The 19,426-nt window shown below is 32.5% G+C and overlaps 1 protein-coding gene across 1 annotated transcript in view; it reads right to left on the reverse strand.

The window, feature by feature from the left end:
* The window catches only part of NLGN1 (neuroligin 1), a 431,286-nt gene extending 424,040 nt beyond the window's left edge, over positions 1-7,246 (reverse strand). The window contains exon 1 of the mRNA XM_037046504.1: positions 7,096-7,246. Within this exon, the coding sequence (XP_036902399.1) occupies positions 7,096-7,216 (121 nt within the window). The 5' untranslated portion in view covers positions 7,217-7,246. The remainder of the gene's footprint in view (positions 1-7,095) is intronic.
* Between the last annotated feature and the right edge of the window lie 12,180 nt (positions 7,247-19,426).

Below are 19,426 nucleotides of genomic sequence, written 5' to 3' on the forward strand. Positions count from 1 at the left end.
TGGTATAATTTATGTTTCAAATACATAATCTTATTTTGCTTTGGGGAGAATGGATTATGTGTACATAGGGAGCAAATGTAAAAAAAAGGAAAATAACACAAGAGGTTCAAGAAGACTTGGCTTAGTTGGGTAAAGGGGGAAATGGAAAAAAGGAGACAAAGCCAGGATATATGTTGGAACAGTTCAGTAAGAGAAGCTAAGGACTTGGATGTTGAGCATAAAGTAGAGACACATCAGAGAGAATCTGTAGTTTCTGCTTGATCATCCTAGTGGATGGCAGTTCCAATGGTTGCATATGGTGTTCTGCTGAAGAGACGACCGCCGAGGCTACAATCCTATTTCTACCACCTAATGCTGTTTGGCCAGTATGACTGTCAACATGTTACTTAGCCTCTCTATACATTGGTTTCCCCACTTATGGAATCAGGAAAATAATAACAGTACTTCATAGGGTTTCTGTGAGAATTCAATAATGTAATTATTTTAAAATGTTTAAAACAGCTTTTTGGCATATCAGTCCCCAACAATCATAGCTATCATTATTGCGATTATTGCCATTATTATTATAACCTACATGTGGAAGAAAATACAACATGCAGACCTGAGAAAGTCTACACACTTTTGCCATCAAATTTGAGAAATTCATTAGACATGCATGGGGAGATGTTAGTAGGCAAGCACATGAGTCTGGAATTCAGGGGAATAGTCAGTCCTGATGATATAGTTTTGGAAGTGACTTAGTATCTAGAGCCATGCAGGAAGTTCCCTAAGGAGACACTGTGGAGAAAGAAGGGACGTGATCCCCAAGCTGTAATGATGAGCACTTCAGCAATTAGAGATTAGGGTAAGACAGGGAGCCAGGAAAGAGGCTGAGAAAGAGCAGACAGTGAGGTAAGGGGTGATTCTGGGGTGATACCAAGGAACAAACATATAAGTAGGGGACTTACATGTCCCGTGATAGGGAGAGATTATGTAACATAAGAACGGGGAAGTAACCAAAGGAATCTATCATCTGGAGGTCCTGGGGCAACTTGAAAAGGGTTTTCTCAGCAAATAGAAGAAATAGAAACTTGACTGTTCCTTCATCTGGGACAGCTTTTCTGAGTGTCTAGAACAAATTAGCTTTTTTCTCAAGGCACCTGTCATTTCTCTACCACTTATTATACAGGAGATTAAAAAGAAAGTCAACTTTGAACTAGATCATTATGTACATAAAAGATATCATTTCTATAATTATTCATTTATTTTCTATTTTTCCTAATTGTTAGTCATCTACTGGGTAGTACAAACCACATCTGTCTTGGTTTTCACAATATCATCGGTAACCAGCAGAATGCCTAATACATAACATTGCTCAATTTATATTGGATGAATGTCTGGATGAGTAAATCAATGAATGGCCCAATATTGCTGCACTTAAAACACATTTTTAAAATACTGACTTCTTTTAATTAACACCCACACTAATTGGCATGATTAATTTCTGTGTATTTCTAAGTTTTTGGCAAAAATAAGCAATTACTTTTATTGAAAGCCACCTAAAATCATTTTGGAAGAAATAGGTAGAATAAAATTAGTAAACAGGTATGCTAGTTTGTGCTGTATCTATCTAAAGTTTATTTTTCAAGAGAAGAAACAATATCTCTACTCCAGGATATCATTTTAGCACTCAATATAAAATTGATTACCATCCAGTCCTTATTAAAACTCAGCATATATAACCAATATTTGAGAAAAGAAATCTATTAATAGGATTAACTGTCCATTGTTCCAAGTTGATTTTTAGCTTTATCTTATTATAAGCGAAATTACCAAACATCTTATTTGAATTACATTTTGATTAATTCTTTGCTGAAACAATGCTACCGAAGTAGTGGCCATCTGTCATTATGTCTTTGGCAAATACACAGGGTGAATATCAATAATTACTTACTAAGAAAATTTCTGAATCTTCTATAAAGACTATAACATTTTGTGTTGCTCAGGGTTCCAAACAAAAACGACTTACATGATAAATTTATTTGTGGTACAATCCACTGTGAGAAAAACTTTGTGTCTTTTTCCTGATTCATACGTATTTTTTCTCTATCTGAGAATAACAACCATGAAATTCAATCCACTATCTTTTTGACCTTGATTCTAGGAAACTGGGTTGTACACTTCTGTTTAATTCCAGTAGATATTCATTATCTAAGTTTCTATGTCTTTTCTCTAACATATATGTACTCCTATTCACTATCATTTTAGCAACCTATATGTGTGTATTTGTCACAAATTATCTCTACTGTTTTGAAGTACAAAGACCATGACTAAATACAAGGAAAAATAATGTTCTTCTTTCTTCTCTTTTGTTAATACCAGAGATAACCCACTTTTCCTGGTCTTACTCAAATAAAACCACTTTTATTGAGACATTTTTGACTCTTCAAGTACAAACTTACTCCCTCTCCTACATTCCAAGAACACATTTGAATCATCTTATAAAATTCGCTTATATATTACTCTCAAATATGAGGTAACATTAAGTTTTTAAAATTCATTTATTTGTTCTAGGATTCAGAGACAGACTGAAACAAAAACAAAGCAAAAACCCTAAGAATAATAATCACAACAAATTGTTCCCTTGTAGGCATTAATATGCTTTTCTTTCTAAATAATGAACCCTCCCTAGACTTTCCTAAATCTCCCTGCTGCTGAGCTGCTCAGATTCAAATGTGGATCCCAATCTCTCATTCAGACTGATGCAGCCGCTATTCTATGCTTCCATTTTAGTAGTTCTGACTTTTCTTTTTACATATCATGACAACACATATGCACATTAATTAATTATTATAAAATATGAAGTAGCATCGATCATTATTTTATGATGTTTATATTTCCCCCAGTTAGTTGGAATGGCCTCTAAAGATAAGGAGGCCACTGCTCTTCCTTTTCATCACTCATGGGAGACACCGTGGGAAACAAGTGTCAGGTACACGATGTCCTACCACCCAAGTTACAGCTATTTCTCTCACCTGTCTGATAACACCTGCAGGATTATCGCTGCAGAGACAGTACCACTAGAAAGACCTACAAATCTCATTAACCATTTTTAATAAAATAAAAATAAATGTAGATGTTTACTGAAATTGATATGCAGTTAACAAAAACTTATTTTAAATTATTTAGTCCTACATGGCATTACAAAGTAAGCTAAATATTATTCTTCAAATACAAGTAAGTGTGCTAAGATTTTTAATTTTTTTCCATAGATGGAGAGTACAGACATTATGGTATTAAGTAAAACATTTAATTAAACTCCAAAAGTTTCTCAGATTTTCAAATAGTTATCAGTAATACTTCTAAAATCTTTAAATTTTTTCTAAAATAAATTACACATGCTTGAAATATAAACACATAATTGACTCTAAAATCTTTATAACCAGATAAAAGTAGCATTAAATTTCCATCATATAAGAATCTTATGTTACCTAAATTAGATCCCAACAGTGGTATAAACTTTTCATTTTTCTCTAAAAATAACTTATATATTTATTCTAAATTAAGAGTAGGGCTTGCACCACATTTTCACACTAAACTAGTTAACATATTTTTCTTCATTTTTGAGATTTACAAATGTATAATTTGTATTGTTTCCATTTAAAAAAATGATTATTGCGCAATATCTTACTTTAAAGTGAACAAGCTATTTCATATTCTCTCCCACTTCTGGTGCCCATGTGTTTATCCTATTTACAATCCTAACATTTATCATTTTCCTCCTTTAAGAACACAAAATAAAACCATTTCTCCCTAGCTTTTCAACATGATAATTTCCATTAATTATATACAAGAGTAGTAACATAACTATTAACAACTATTTGGAATAAATTTTAAAAGCACTATGTAACCATGCATAACGTAATAGAGAATGGAGAGTTACTAGCGGATGAGGACAAAGAATGTATACAATCAAACACGAAAGAAAGATGAAGTGTTCCCTAGACATGTAAGACTGACTCAGGGAAAGGTACAGAGAGAGTTCACGACAAAGCTGAGAAAGGGCAGGTGGCAGGCAGAGCCCTGCAGCCCTCGACTTTTTCCTCAACCTTATTAGCGTTTTTTCTTACGACTAGCAATAGCATTTCCCACGCCGTCGAAGTGACAGGTAGTCTGAGTCGCCCCCCTAAAGGAAGCCCCAAAAGGGTTTTGATTGAGGAACGGATCCAACCTGTTCCCAGTTTCTTTAGAGTACTGCAAGCTATTTTATTTTTAATAAAAATACTTCTACTATTCCTACTTTGTCATAAACTTTTCTTAACACAAAATGCTTTAAACTGGAAACTTGGCCGCTAGATAGTTGTATGAATTTGATGACTGAAGCATTGTCACATTTTGACTTGTCACTAAAACAACAACAAAAAATTGTACTATTTCCCCTTTTAGAAGGCAAATCCAAATCCATAGGCACTGTCCTGCCTGCTTCCGACACCCTGTAGTTTTCTGTCCGTCATCTGTGAGCAACAGCATCATAATTAGCCAGTGCGTGCGTCTGCCCCCACCATGCATTGCCTTCACACGGAAACATCCAAATCAAAGCACAACTCAGGGTTTCCTCTGACGTGGGAGCAACTATTATTTTTTAGTTGATTTCCAGCATCATCCCAAGAGCAAACTAGACAGCAACACTTTGGGATGCTGGAAACCTTGGCTTACCTTGTTACTGTTAGACAAATACTGACGACGACAAAAACCCTACTACTGTCTTTATTGTAGTTCTGTCCATCTGGCTGTGGCACACCATACATGCAAACTGTACTGAAACAGATGTCCTGAAAATTTACTTTTCACAAGTCAATTAATTTTAATACATTTCACAAGGCCCAGCACATATTCGAGAAGAAAGGGACCGGATGCCCTTAAAAGTGGTACTAAGAGTTTCTACTTTTCCATGCTGAGAGGAAATCTACACAGGACAGCTGATTCCTGGTGATGGCTATCAGCATACGACATGTTTCAGAAGATGGAAGGAGCCAACTATAGTTAAACCCTAAATGCAGCAGGACACAAACAAATATTTAACACTGGGAAAATCATCCATCATCAACAACGACACTGTTTGCTGTTTTACAGACCCACCAGGGGCCTGAATTCTTCATTTTCAACTGGTTCAGCTACTGTCCTGCAACACAATCATTCTGAGGGTGGCACTTAAAGACAGGATGTGGGAATGCAAGTAGGATTCAAATTGGATCGAAATCAGGTCCTCATCAGTTCTGAATGCACAAAACACCAGCAAAGCTTATATTAACATTGAAAGCATAGCCCATTTTATGGAAATCTTACTTTATGTGATTACAATCAATAACATAACAAGGCAACATGAGGTGTGGCCAAAAGATTTTTTAAATATCTTTTTCAGTGTGTGTGCATGAGACTAAGTGGATGTTCAAGTCTTTAAGAACATTGTTACCACACTTTAAAATATAATCACAAATTTTCAGTCAGCAAACTGATTACTGCATCAGCATTTAAAACATGAGAAATTCATAAAAATATGAGAGTGATAATAAAAACAACTGAGGTATAAACAGTACTTAAAATAAAATGAAATGCACTAGAGTTATTGAAGATCCTCACATTAAAATGATCCACAAGAAACAAATGACAACATGAAAATATTTAAGAATTATTACGACCATCTCTATAAATCTTCTAACCTACAGAGTTTTCAGAGGTAGGAAGACATTTAACCCTGTGCACTGAAATTATAAGAGCATCTAAAGCAGTATTTGATTAGACACTATGAAGACAGTAATGTATCCTGGAACAAAGCTAAAGAAATGTCGTATACATACATTGATGCAGTGTATCTATTATATCATTCACGATATTCCAAATCTAAAATAGAGAACTAGAAAAGATCAGGATTTCAACTTTGCATGACTAAAATATCTCATTCCCCCAAGTATACAAATGACTGACAACAATATAGGATTATAATTACATAGGAATTAGAATAGTGATAACTAACACTGAAGAGAAAAACAATTGATTTCCTGATAGCTAAATATGTAACATTAATAATTATTATAAAAGCAATTATAATTAAAATTTCTTTTTCAAAATATTTTAAAATAAAGAATGAAAAAGGAAGGTACCTCTTTGGAAGGTACCTCCCAAATAACATTGTAAAATATACCTATTTAAGTGTACATTATGGAATAAAACTTGGAGAATAATAAAGGTTTAAAAAATTAAAATATTTTTGATGACTTGTATTCTTTCAGCAAATAGTAACTAAAATATTACATATAAAGTTGTTTTATTAAATTATATAGTAACTTTACTCTTTAAATTTTGACAATACTAAAAAAATTAATTTATACAATTAGCATAGCAACCTTATTTTTTTAAAGTTGGTTAATTGACAGAACAACATGCCTGTTTCAGAGTACCCAGTAATTTATTTTGTAAATAATATTTCTCTACAGATATCTTCAAACCAGGAATCTCCAGTGTGATTTTGCTTTATGTGTACACAATTAATGAACTGAACACATTGCCACTTCATAAAATCAATGCATGCATTCCAAATAAATAATTCAATCAAAATACATTCAGACAAAGTATTTGAAATTATTGCCTGACAAATAAGAAAAAAACAACCTATACCACACTGGCAAATAATTATGTCACAAAGGCAGTCCATACATATATCCTTGAAGAGAACATAAACTCGTTTCTAAGCTCATGGCAAGACTCAGGAAATTTCATAGCACTGTTAAAAAGAAAATTTGTTCAGGGGCAAATTCTTCTTCAGAAATGCCTTGCCACTTTTACCTTCCACAGTTTCTACCAAGCCAAACTTACGAAACCAACAACATTCCTCAACAAAGTGAATAATTTCCTTACCATTTACTTTTAAATCTTAAAATCAAGACTAGCTGTCTTTCATCTAGTAATTTATGAACATTTCTAGAGTTTATTAAAAACATTGTAGTTTAAACAAAATCAATAAGCACAGAATGATGAGTAAAACAGAACAAAGTGAAAGTCAAAACAAAACTATCCCATATTTCGTGAGCTAACGGTGTAAGAAAAGAGACTTCTTACCAAGTACCCCAAGTCGATAGTTGACTGTGATGACGATCACGTTGCCATAACTTGCCAAGACACTCCCATCGTACAAATTTCCAGTACCTTCCATATATGAGCCACCATGGATATACACCATCACTGGTTTGGGGCCCCCGCTGTCCCGAATATCTGAAAAACAAATGGTTGGCAATTGTTCTTATCCTCAAAAACACAAACATAATAAAGCAGAAAACAGTTTCCATTTTAGGGACAAGAGGACATGGTTGTTATATAGTTCTTTAAATTGATGTGCTTGTTAAAGTGTTTCTTAAGCAACTCATAGTAAGAGCTGTTGTGGAAAAGAGCAATACCACTTTTTTCTATCTAAAATTTTTCTTGAAGTAATAAACTGAACTACAAAATTTCAACAAATTGAAAGTAGTTGCCAATTTTAGTGTTTTTAAATTAAATTCTAATGTGACAGTAGAACCAAAAAAACAACATAATAATTTTTAGAACTACTTTTTAAAAATGATATAGGCTTCATATGAAATTTATGAACCATAAACTAAGGCCAAAGGTATCACTGCTATATGAATAAAACACTGTTTCCATTTCTTAATAATTGTAAAGGTTTGTATTGATGCATCATAATTACATTTAATAATTTATACTTCACTTCGTGATATAATTACAACACTGTATTATATATTGCAAAAAAGTTTAATTTTGCTACTCAAGTACTAACTGTCAGATGCATGTTTAGGCAGTGAAGTCCTATCCACCTGTACTTCAGTGGCTGTTGCATTTGGTGCATGTAGGGGAATGCCATTAAATAATGTGTTTTAGTTAAGTCCAGGTCATCTGCTCATTATACCTACCCATCTCCTTTGGGGGGAAAAAAAACAGACTAAATTATAATTTTCACCTCTTTGCATAATTATTATGCTTTTCTTAGTCTCACTTTGGCTTTATAATTTTGTCATGTAGACATGAGATAGGATACAGCTTAATTTAATTATGGAGTGCCAATATTTAGTGATGTTGAAGTTATTTCTGCAGCTCTGAACTTTAATCAAATGTAGTTTTTTTCCAAGGTACTTTCCACCAAATCTAGATGAACAGGATCCAGAAATAATATGTGGGGGCAGGAGGGGGAAAGTAGTTTTACAGATGAGAATATATGAAACTATTTACTCATACATTATCATTTAATATTATTGTATTATTTTCTATATGAACAACTGTGAACCTACTTGTGCTCCATACCATTTAAGGAAAATATAAGTATATTTAACTGGTATGGAAAAATACACTAATTTCTATAGAAAAAACATTAAACTATATATTGGCCAACACATTTTTAATTATTATGTAGAATGAAATCTTACATATTTCTATATGGTGATGAATATATGTATGTAAGATATTATTCCATAATAGCCTATGATATCATCTACCTTTAACTGAAACAAAAATTACATCAAATGTATTATCTTTTTTAAATTCCAATATTAAAGTGTTATTTTAAAGTACTTTTTTCCCATTGTTTTTGTCATTTTTTTATCAAATTTAAATCTCCTACATATTTATAATTGAAGTTTCAGCTTTCAGTATGGACTAAAATGACACAGTCATAAAAAACTAGTGATTATTTACAAGCTGTTTTACATTTTCTGTGAAAATATTTAAAACATATGTCTTGATTTTTCCCGTAATAATAAAGTAAATTTTTTAAATAAAAAAGCATCTTAGGTTCAGGAATTGCAGCTCAACTTGTTTGTCCAAAATTTCACGTTGGGGCACTAGCTCACTGCAAAATTTAGAGGCACTTTAGAAGTACTATTTAAATGTGACTGAATACCAAAGCACAAATTTGCCATACTCCCCCCCCTCACCAAGGGTGCATTTGAGAAGAATGTCTTATTTTTCAGCGGTGAGTGGAGAAAACTTTAACATAGAAACCATCCCCTAGACAAAGCTTAATTTATTTTTAGAAGGAAAACCTTAATTCATTTTCTTCTTAAGTCCTTGGGAGGGAAATTGATATTCACTCCTTTATAAAAGTTTGGGGGCTTATGAGGATGTTTGGTTTACATAGAGAAAAATAGTCCTTTTGGAATTTTTAAACTATCTTCCTTAAATGTCTATTCGCTGCATACAGTTTTAGCTTATTTCCCTACTATGTCTGGCACTGAAGAAGCAATAATAAATTATTAAATTGAAACCATTAACTGACTGCTCACAGCAGACACTATACTCTGCTAATTGTGTGCTTGGAGGTAACACAGAGGGTGGCTGTTTGAGAATTCTTCTTTAATTAAAATTACATAGAATTACGAAATACCAACTGTGAACAGTAATGAAGTCTTGGTAGATCCGTTCTGTTCACCTGGAAAACAATACAGCCCACGTTGAGAAGACCTGCCATATTTTATACCTAATAACAGAATGAGGTGGAAACGGCCAAGGAAGATGAAAATATAACAATGGATTCCAGGAGGCATATTGAATGGTATCTTTTTATTTTTTTTAATAGACTGGAAAATATTACTGAAAGTTGGGGCTGAACATTACTTTGAATTTCTGATTTGTGTTTTCAAACTTGTAAAGATTTAGGCCTTGCCTAAAACTTAGCATAACAAATAATTCTTTCTCAGAAACTTCTATAAAATTCTAAAGTTGTATTCTGAACAATATTTGCTTTTGCTTAGAGTAACCCTAAGTAATGCTGTATAAAGTACTAATTACCAAAGTGGGTAAAATTCTTGTACGTAAAAACCTTTAATAATGCAGTAAAATTGGGGAAAGTATTGTATGTTTATTACAGGGCAATCAGAATTCCTTGATAGTGTTTGATCAGAGTGGTTTATCTTAGATTTATAGTCACAGTATTTTATCACAGAGGTCTATCTCAGACTCCACTTTTCATTATAGTTACAAGTGTTTTTTATTATAGCAAATAGAAAGTTTAAATTATATCTATATTTAATTTTGAAAATAACCAGAATCTTTATAAATGAGACTGATATAATCAGATAGCCTACTATTGAATACTATCTGCTAATGCTGTACTTTTAATAATAAAATTTTGAGGAGCCACTTAGCAAATACACGAGACGTATTTTGGTAATTTATAATTTATTAGAGTAAATTAGCTCTTTTAAACTTTGTCTCATATTTTTGCTTAGAAATAGGGTAGATTTCACCTAAGATTTCTGACTTTGCCTAAACAGCTGTTACTGACTTTACTAAAATAAAAAATAAACACAGTTGAGATGAACCACTAGTTTGGGTCCGGTACCGCTACACGTGTTCTTAAAGCATGTTTACGCTTAATGTTTTTTGCCAATTTTTACGACTTTGCATAGCATCTAGGTCCCTGAAAAGAGTTAGATGTTAAAAGGAAAATACTACACTGGTGATTATTTTTCTACTAAAATTTTGATGGCAAAAGAGTAATGTTTTTCACATTAAAAAGATAAAATTAGAATTTGAGTAACACCTTGATTTTAAATGTTAGTAACTATTTTACCTTTCTGATAAATCCAAATTTTAAGCCAATGTGGCACAGTTGTTGATAACTTATTTAAGTTACCAAAAGAACTTGAAGAAGTTAATGGGAATTTATTTGTGCCTGGCAACCAGGGTTTGGAATTATAATTCCTTCTAATGATCCTCATGAATAATCATATGTCACACAGCTTCTTCCTTATTGGTAGCTTTCTACCTGATGGTCTCAGGAAGTTCTAATCGCCCACATAGTAGAGTTTTGGGCAGGATACTTTCATGTCCCTTTACTCACTTTAGGTGCCTCAGTTATCATTTCAAGTCTGCAAAATAACATGGAAGTTGTGGTAGAATGTATGTTTATTAAACTGTACTCAACCAAAGGCACAAATCTTAGTTTAAAACTAATTTTAAAAATGAAAATAACAATTTTAAAAAGATTTACATAGAATATAAAATTGTGTTTTAATATTAAATATTAATATTAAGATATTACAATTTTAAACTTTTGTAAATAATCAAATCATAAAAATAAATTGATAGAAATATGGAATGTTGCTTTGGCCTATTTTTATCACTTCAGGTTTCTCTTTTTGAAATTATGGAAATAACCAATAAAATATGCAGTTCTTTTGGTTATTATGAAACACAAAGGAAAAGTGATACACCTGTGTTTGACCTAATGATGGCAAAGGAGTATGACAGGTATGCAGAGGATTAGAAGTAGAGAAGAGTGGAAGGGCCATGGGTCAATTTAAGTGAGTGAGGGCCAGCCACTCAATGTCCAGCATAGCCTCTGAATGAGGTGGCTGAGATGGGGTCCTGGAAATCAGGTACAGGAGTCATCAGGAGATAATTGAGGATGCCACAGAAACAGACTTCTGACTAGAGTAAAATAAGTTGTTTATCAAATAATTTATATCTGTAGCTATACATCCAGTGATATTAATTGAAAATTCAAAAGTCTTTATCCGGGAGAATATTTCAATTGACCTTTCTTGTCTTCTAAACAGTTATCCAAAACAACAACACAGAGGAGCAGACTGAACTTGAATTGACTGAACTTGAGTTGACTGCATCAACATTCTACACTTCTGAGCATTTTAAATATTTATTGATTTGATAACTCTTATGACTTGTTTAGTACCCTGACTACTACCTGCCATTTTAAATAGGGTGTAAGACATAATTAATGACTATTTTAAAATGTTAAATGTGCTTCAAAATAAATATATAAAATATACTCACATTTACAGGACTTACCTCAATTATGGGTAAATGTCCTACTAGATGTTGTTTAAATGTAAATGTCCTACTTGATGTTTTTTACCAAAAAAGAAAAGAAGTACCATATTTTGCTATGCATAATGTGCACATTTTGCCCAAATTTTCTAGGGAAACATAAGGATGTGTCTTATAAAAGGGTGGTACTAATTCCATATCTATAGATGTTTTTATGTTTGTATTTATGTTTATGCATAGGCTAACCCGCCAACTGCAACCTCTTGACCTGTCGGTCAACAAGCCCCTTAAGGCCTTAACAAAAAAAGAGTGAACACCATGGGTGTAGTAGGCTAGTAATGATCTAACACCTATAGGTAGAACCCATAGGTAGAAAATGTTGATTGCCCACGTTTGTGATTGGGCCCTAAGACCGTGCAACAGCGTCAAGAAGGAAGTGGTTGTGAAATCATTTTAATAATGTGGTGTCAGCAATGCTATGGATGGAACTGAGGATGATGAGATTTATTGGGATGAGGAGAGCAACTCTTCAGCAGATGTCAGTAATGCAGAAATTGAAGAAGATGATACTTTTGATATTGACAGTGATGAAGAGTTCTTGACCTTCTATGATGTTATGAATATTATGAATTTGTTACTGGTACATAAAATTTCTTGTACCTTGTACCTGTTTTTAAATTTTTTGCTACATAAAATTTCTTGTACCATACTATGTTAAAAAATAAATGCAAAAATTCCTTTATAATGTGAAAAACAAGTATCCAAGTATAAATAAATAAAAATTGAATAAAAATTAGAACAAAAGATTTGTTTTTCCTGAAAGTTTGGGCCAAAAACATGGCTGAGCATTATACATGGCATAATACAGTACATTAAATCCATAAACAAAATATTTTGTAAATAGAAAAATGACATATACTACACTTGTGAGAGCTTTGAAAAAATTAGGAATTTACAAAGCTACACTCTAAGAAGTCCCTTATACTAATGTATCATTTAAATAACAAATGTCTGGGAATTAAGGATCTCTAGAGGGTTCAACAAGTTAAAAGTCCTAACTGAAAGATGTCATCTTTGGAGAGCTTGAAAAAATAAAACACATCCTCAAAGTCAATAAATTTCCTGAGTCTTTGAATACTTCAAATTTCCAAGAACATTTTAAAACATCACAATTTACATTTTGGTCAATTTATTTTCAGTTATTTAGCATTTAAAACAATACACTTGGTCAGCCATAATGATTTATTTTAAATATTAATGATTGCTTTGTGTTTAATCTTTATTTTACTGTTGGGGTTCATAGTAAATAAGTTTTTAATCAAATGTCATAAATTTTATGAAAAAATAATTATTAAATACTAACACCCAATTTAATGTTTATGTTTTTAATACTTCACCCCTATAATTTATTTTTACTGTATTTTATTATATACATATCTCAATCAAAACAATTAAAATTGTTTAGTAAGGATTCATTCAGTCATAGTTGTAATTCATAAAAAAGTACTTCTGCTGGTCTACTTGTGGACCATTTTATATTGGAAAACATTTCTCATCATATCATTAACATCGTTATAAAATTTAAATTTTAGGATTCTGAGAATTACTTTAAATCCTAGGATTACCTTAGTTACCTCTGTTTGAATCATAGCGAGGGTAGCATTAAAAAAAAAAACATAAGCCCTAATTAGAACCAAGATAAACTGAACAAATCAAAGGGTCTTTATAGACCCTCCACTGAACACGAGGTAAGACCCACAGTAGAATAAGAGATGTCGAGTAGCATAGTGTATACTTAGATTTACAGAGTACAATCAGAGTTTTATGTTATAAGAAAACTGGAAAGAGTAAATAACATTTAAAAATTTGGAAACATTGTATTGTTTGTAGGTGGTGATACTTTGAAAATAAGTATATATTCATTTACCAATCTGAAAATCATGTCTTTGAAATAAAAGAATATCATTATAAGCTTGCTGTAAAAAAACACGCTATAAATTCTACCAAGAACACTCACTATTATGAGTCCAGAGTATATAAGTTATCATTCAATGTTTACTACACCTCTCTAAATAGGTATAATTACTCTAGTATTTATAAAACTGTACTCATTCATGTGATATTTAAGCCTATCAAGAGAAAACAGGAATTAAAAAATCTAAACTATATTGCTCAAGAAACACTTTGTATCACCTTTTAGTTTTGTCTTTATTGGGTGTGGGGTTCTTTTTAAACAAATATCAAATGTAAAAATGAAACACATTTTGATATTGGATAGGATATTTACACATATTAGAAAACATGCAACGTGGGTACGGAGAGACTACAGGGGGAGAGATTGTTAGTTCAAAGAATATGGACAAATTTCAGTCAAAACGTGGGATGAAACATATCAAAAGTCAGTTCAAGAAAACAAAAAAAATGCCTCTCTTTTTAAAACATTTTAATGGTTGGCATCAAAATGTAAAACAACATTCATTTTTTTAAAAAATTAAAAATGTATATTTATGTGTAACAACAAGCAAGAAGACAAAACACATCAAAAACGAGAATTAAAAACAACTCTTCAAAAAAAGACAAGAAGTAAAAAAATAGAAAGGAGTGGGAAAAAATGATTGAGGTCCTTGTCATGCAAGTAGATTCGGTGGAAAAAATACCTTCATCTTCAGCACCGTCATTATCACCTAAACCATCTGTCTGTTTCTTTGAAAGGGGACCTAGGATTGAGAATGGAGAAATGGAAGGGAAAAAAAAGACAATTCAAGAATAAACAAGACTGAGGGGAAAAAATAAATGTAAACACTAAAATTCTCAAGAGTATTTCCAAAAAGACTGGGGAAGTAGTTATGTTGAAGTTGGTTATTGACTTTGTTTAAGAAAAAAAATACCTTTCCCCAAAATATCTCATAGAAGATTTGATTCGTGAGTATATTCAGTAGTTAAAAAAATACATTATGGTTTGAAACTCAAGGCATAAGCAAAGAAAATGATTTTTAAATACCCATTGCATACAAAAAGTGAACAGTTTTATTATCTGAAAGAACTTAATTTATTCAGTGCCTTCTCTAATTAAAATTGGTGACAACATTAAAAAAGAGGCTAAACTCATTCTTTAATTTGGGACAATATAATAACATTAGGGAAACAGATATGAACATTTTTAGTGTGTGACTTTTTCCCTTTTTCTTCATTTTTTTCAAAGGCAATTAACACTTGGGTTTGACACATTTTTATATCATACATTTCTCAAAGCTGTGACTTTTTAAAATTACTTGTCATTAAATATTTCCCCATGTATTGTGATTAAATATTAGCTGTGGGTTTAAGTAAGACATTTGCAAACTGCACAAATGTACCATCAGTGGAAGTTGGTGTTTAGCTCTCAAGGTAAGTGACAGAGTCAAGACTTATACTTCATAGTCAATTTCGGAATATAATAGAATTATGCCCTAGTGCAATATCATGCCCAGTATAGTTAATTATAATGGGATCATGTCTTAGGAAAATAATTGTATTAAAGCACTGTGAATGTTTAATAAATGTTTTATTGTACTTAACAATGCTAATTAACTATGATGAAGGAGCATATCAAAGGGGAAGTTGAAGGCCATATGAAAGTAATTTTAAGTGTCACATAATTGACATACTTGGTACAGTAAAAGCAAGTGAAACCCCACATTTCATTTTGTTTCCACGGCCATTTAATTTGTATGACATTTCATAATCCTCATGCAGAAAGCAATCATTACAAACACAGGACAGTCAAGTTCAAAGACAGCCAACCACATAGCAGTAAGCAAGAGAATTTTGTCATGCATAAAATAAGTAATAGAAAAAGGAGGGGAAAGAAGACCGAAAGGCACATGTTGATTTCAATAATACAAATAGTAAAGAAGCAGGCATTAATTCTGAACACACTTCACAGGGAAGGATTTTAAATGTGAGAAAGATTTCTAAGTCTATTCAGTCAACGCTCTGCATTATATTTATAATTCAAAACTACACCTAATATCACAACCCTCAAAGAATATAAAACACCATCACAAAAAAAACAGAAGGAAAAAAGAGATATACTAATTATGTTTCATTAGCTCAGAGAGACAGCCTTTAAATTAGCTCAGAGAGACAGCCTTTAAAATACGACTAATTGGCAAAGATCAAAAGTTTGAAAATGAAGAAATTGATAATATAATTGAAATGACCTGTTGGCTACTCAGTTGTAAGGTCATGGTTTCAAGGTCATTCCAAATGCAGACAGAGGAGCTGTGCACAATAATTTAAGTGATACACTTTTACAGTCACTCCTGCCAGCAATTGCTCCATTTAAGAGAAAACCTAGATGAAAACAACAGCTTCTGTTAATTGACACTGAGTTGCAAGTTCACAGAAATCTATGTTTCTTTAATATAATCCTGTTTACATGCAAAAAGAACCCTAGTATTATTTGATATTCATGGAACAATGTTACTACATTTCTGAAAAATAGAAATATTTTTGCTTGAATTTAAAATTTTATTATTATCACAACTATATTTGAAATATTTCAGATTTTAAAACATGCAAAATATCAGACAGGAAATTATTTTTTCATGTTTTTTATCTTTCTGTAAAGTAGTAAATTAACAGACTTCAACAAATGTATTTTCCTGTGTTTCTATTTTCGAGGATTCTACCGAGAAATCATGGTTTTATTTACTGGTTAACAACATAGATTAAGTACAGTGGCAATTGCTGTCAAAACCAATATCTACTTCAAATTTCTGTTAAATTACTTAATTCGTAATTTAGTTCTTGGCTATATTAAGAAACCACCAATGTGAGCTCAAAAGTTTTTTGCTGAATCACATGTAAAATCTATCGCAATTAAGTCAGTTTCTTTATTTTGTGTAGAGATTTATAAAACATCTCTCTTGGACAATCCGGAAGGAGGAGTCTTTCCTTCCCTTTCTAGGGTCCCCAAGGCGCTTCACAGGACTTCCTTGGGAAACCAGGTTCTACAACTGCGAGCCAGCGCCATACTTTTTGCACATGTACAGAATTGCTAGCTCTTGGTCTACGTAAATATGATAATTTTGTTAAAACATTGTCTCCCACCCCTCTGAATATGGGACACAGTTCCCAATTGCTATCTGACTTTTGGTCTGCAGAAGTAGAGAAGCCATGGAAATGATACTGCATGTAGAAAGAGGATTTTTCCAAAGATGAAATGGCTGGCCCAGCTTTTTGCTGCATATTTATCATCAGCTTCCCTACTCAGGAGGCTACATGACTCCTCAACTGTTGTGGGATAATGACTCTTCATGGGACATCTCTTACTATAGTAAATCTGAGGACGTAGAAACAGATACAGATATTGCTTCAACACCATACATAGATGGGACATCATTATCCTAAAGAAGAATTAAGTTCAGTTCTCTCAATCAAAAATTTCATTTACTGAGTATTCAAGAAAACCTTATATTAGATGGTATTAAATTGTTTCCACAGTAGGTGTTCCAGCAATATTTGTGAGTTCAACATAACTGGGTTTTCTTAATACTGATAATTTTTTACACCTCTGATCTTTGAAGGTTCCCTTAGAAAAACAGGGCTGATCATAGTTTTTAGCAAAACTGATTATAAAAAGAAAGAAAACAGATTCCTTTTATCTTCTATGCATAGAGACACTAAGAATCAATATTGTAGAGGGTCCATGGCTATAAACTGAGAAACTCAATATTGGTTTCTCTGAGGAACCCTCAAAAGAGTCAACATATGTCAGTGGATTACAGAAACAGATCCCAACGTGATCTCAAGATTCCTTACTCCCAGGCTGAAAAGAAAACAGTCCACTGCCCTGCGCCTCCTTCTGTCTAGGATATCAGCAACTCTGGCTCTTTTTTCCTTTATTGTAACTGTTACGATTGTTGTAGTTACTGATGTTAAAACTTTTTCAATTGAAAGTAAATGTTGTAAGAGGTAATAGTCACTAATTTTCTGAAGAATAGTAGACAACCATGTTTTAAAGGCCACACATTCCTGCAAGCTGGTCAGCGTGATTTTCCTGAAGGGTAAAACATTTATCCTCCAACAGAAATAACTATCATTAACAGCATTCCAACACTAGCTTATGTCTCTTTTAAACTACAGATAGTGCCTATTCAATACCAGTAGCTTAAATAGGCAACTTACAGCACCAACTTATAAAGCAAGTGAGTCCTCTAAAACCTGGGTGTTGAAGTGATTTACTCTGCCTTGAAACTCCACAGGGTCTGTGCTCCTTGAGGAATGCACACATAACTCTCATTAGAGTTAATGGGAAAGTAGACCTAGTGTCATTCTGAAAGGGAGTGAGAGTGGTTACTATATTTTATATCTCTTATAGGCAATAAATAGAATCAGTGGTGAAACGACAGGACCAAGCAAAGTAAAGGGAACTCCTCGCTGTGAACATTGAACTCATTTAAATCCAAAATAGTTATTTTGCCATTAACAGACGTATGATGCAAAGTATAGGCCTTTATAACGGACATTCTTACATTACAGAATCTGACCATATACCTTTTATTTTTAAAAAAAGAATAAAAATATCAGCATTTCTCTGTAGTTAACTGGAAAATAATTGAGCTCCAAGATAATTATTGTCCACCCAAATTAACGCTGCTTTTTATCATTTCTTTTGCTGAAGGACTAATATACTTTAGGTCTCACATACATTAGAACTGATTATAAATTCCTTCATTAAGGGTTCATCAGAAATCATCTGCACTTTTTGTTACACATATTTGCAAGACACAAGTAGGTGGAGAATATTATTAGTTTCTGACTTAGAAAGCTGGCCATGAGAAATCTGTTCTTCTTAACAGAACAAGTCTTTGAAATTTTCAGGATTATTTAGAGCTCCAGGCTCCAGTGAGTCCTGTCTTGATAGATGGAGCGCCCTGGTTAATTTAATGACCTTACTCTCCTCTTTTCTAACCCCCTTTACCCAGTAGCCTTTGAGATAAACTGACTCTGAAAAATTCCTAAGGCCATTTTCACAGAAGGGAGCAATTTAAGGATGTTGCCATTGTTCTGGAACAATTGAAAGCAGGCTAAATCTTTTCATGGTGTCTTTAGATCAAAATTTACTTTATAAAATTAGAATCAAGGATATAAAAACACCTGAATATGCCCACTCCATATGGTGGACAGTGCTAAAATTCAATACATTTTAAATTAAAATTGCAGTGCATTACCGTATTTGATTTTTTCCATATTGACAAACATTAAAATACAATGACTTTAAGAAATTAGATATCAGAGCAGTTGGTGTCATTGCAAAACTGTTGAATTTTATGCATTGGAATTTAGTCAATTTTGTGGAACTACAACACACATCACTTGAGAATACAGAAATAAGTGGAGGTGACTGATGTGAAAAACACTAATTATTTTTATATCACTATATTGATTTAACTAAAAGTAATCACAGTTCTCACAATAAGAATCATATAAACAGATAAAGTAATCAAAGCTGAAAAATAATTTTTAAAGTTTTCAATTAAAAAGTTAAACATTTTTGAGCCACGTAATAAATCTACATTATGAAAGAATAAAGATACGGAGCAAACTGTTGTGATGAGATATTGAAAGT

The sequence above is a fragment of the Sturnira hondurensis genome, unplaced genomic scaffold, assembly GCF_014824575.4.
Source record: "Sturnira hondurensis isolate 20B ecotype Veracruz unplaced genomic scaffold, ASM1482457v3 Scaffold0005279, whole genome shotgun sequence".
Lineage (NCBI taxonomy): Eukaryota > Metazoa > Chordata > Mammalia > Chiroptera > Phyllostomidae > Sturnira > Sturnira hondurensis.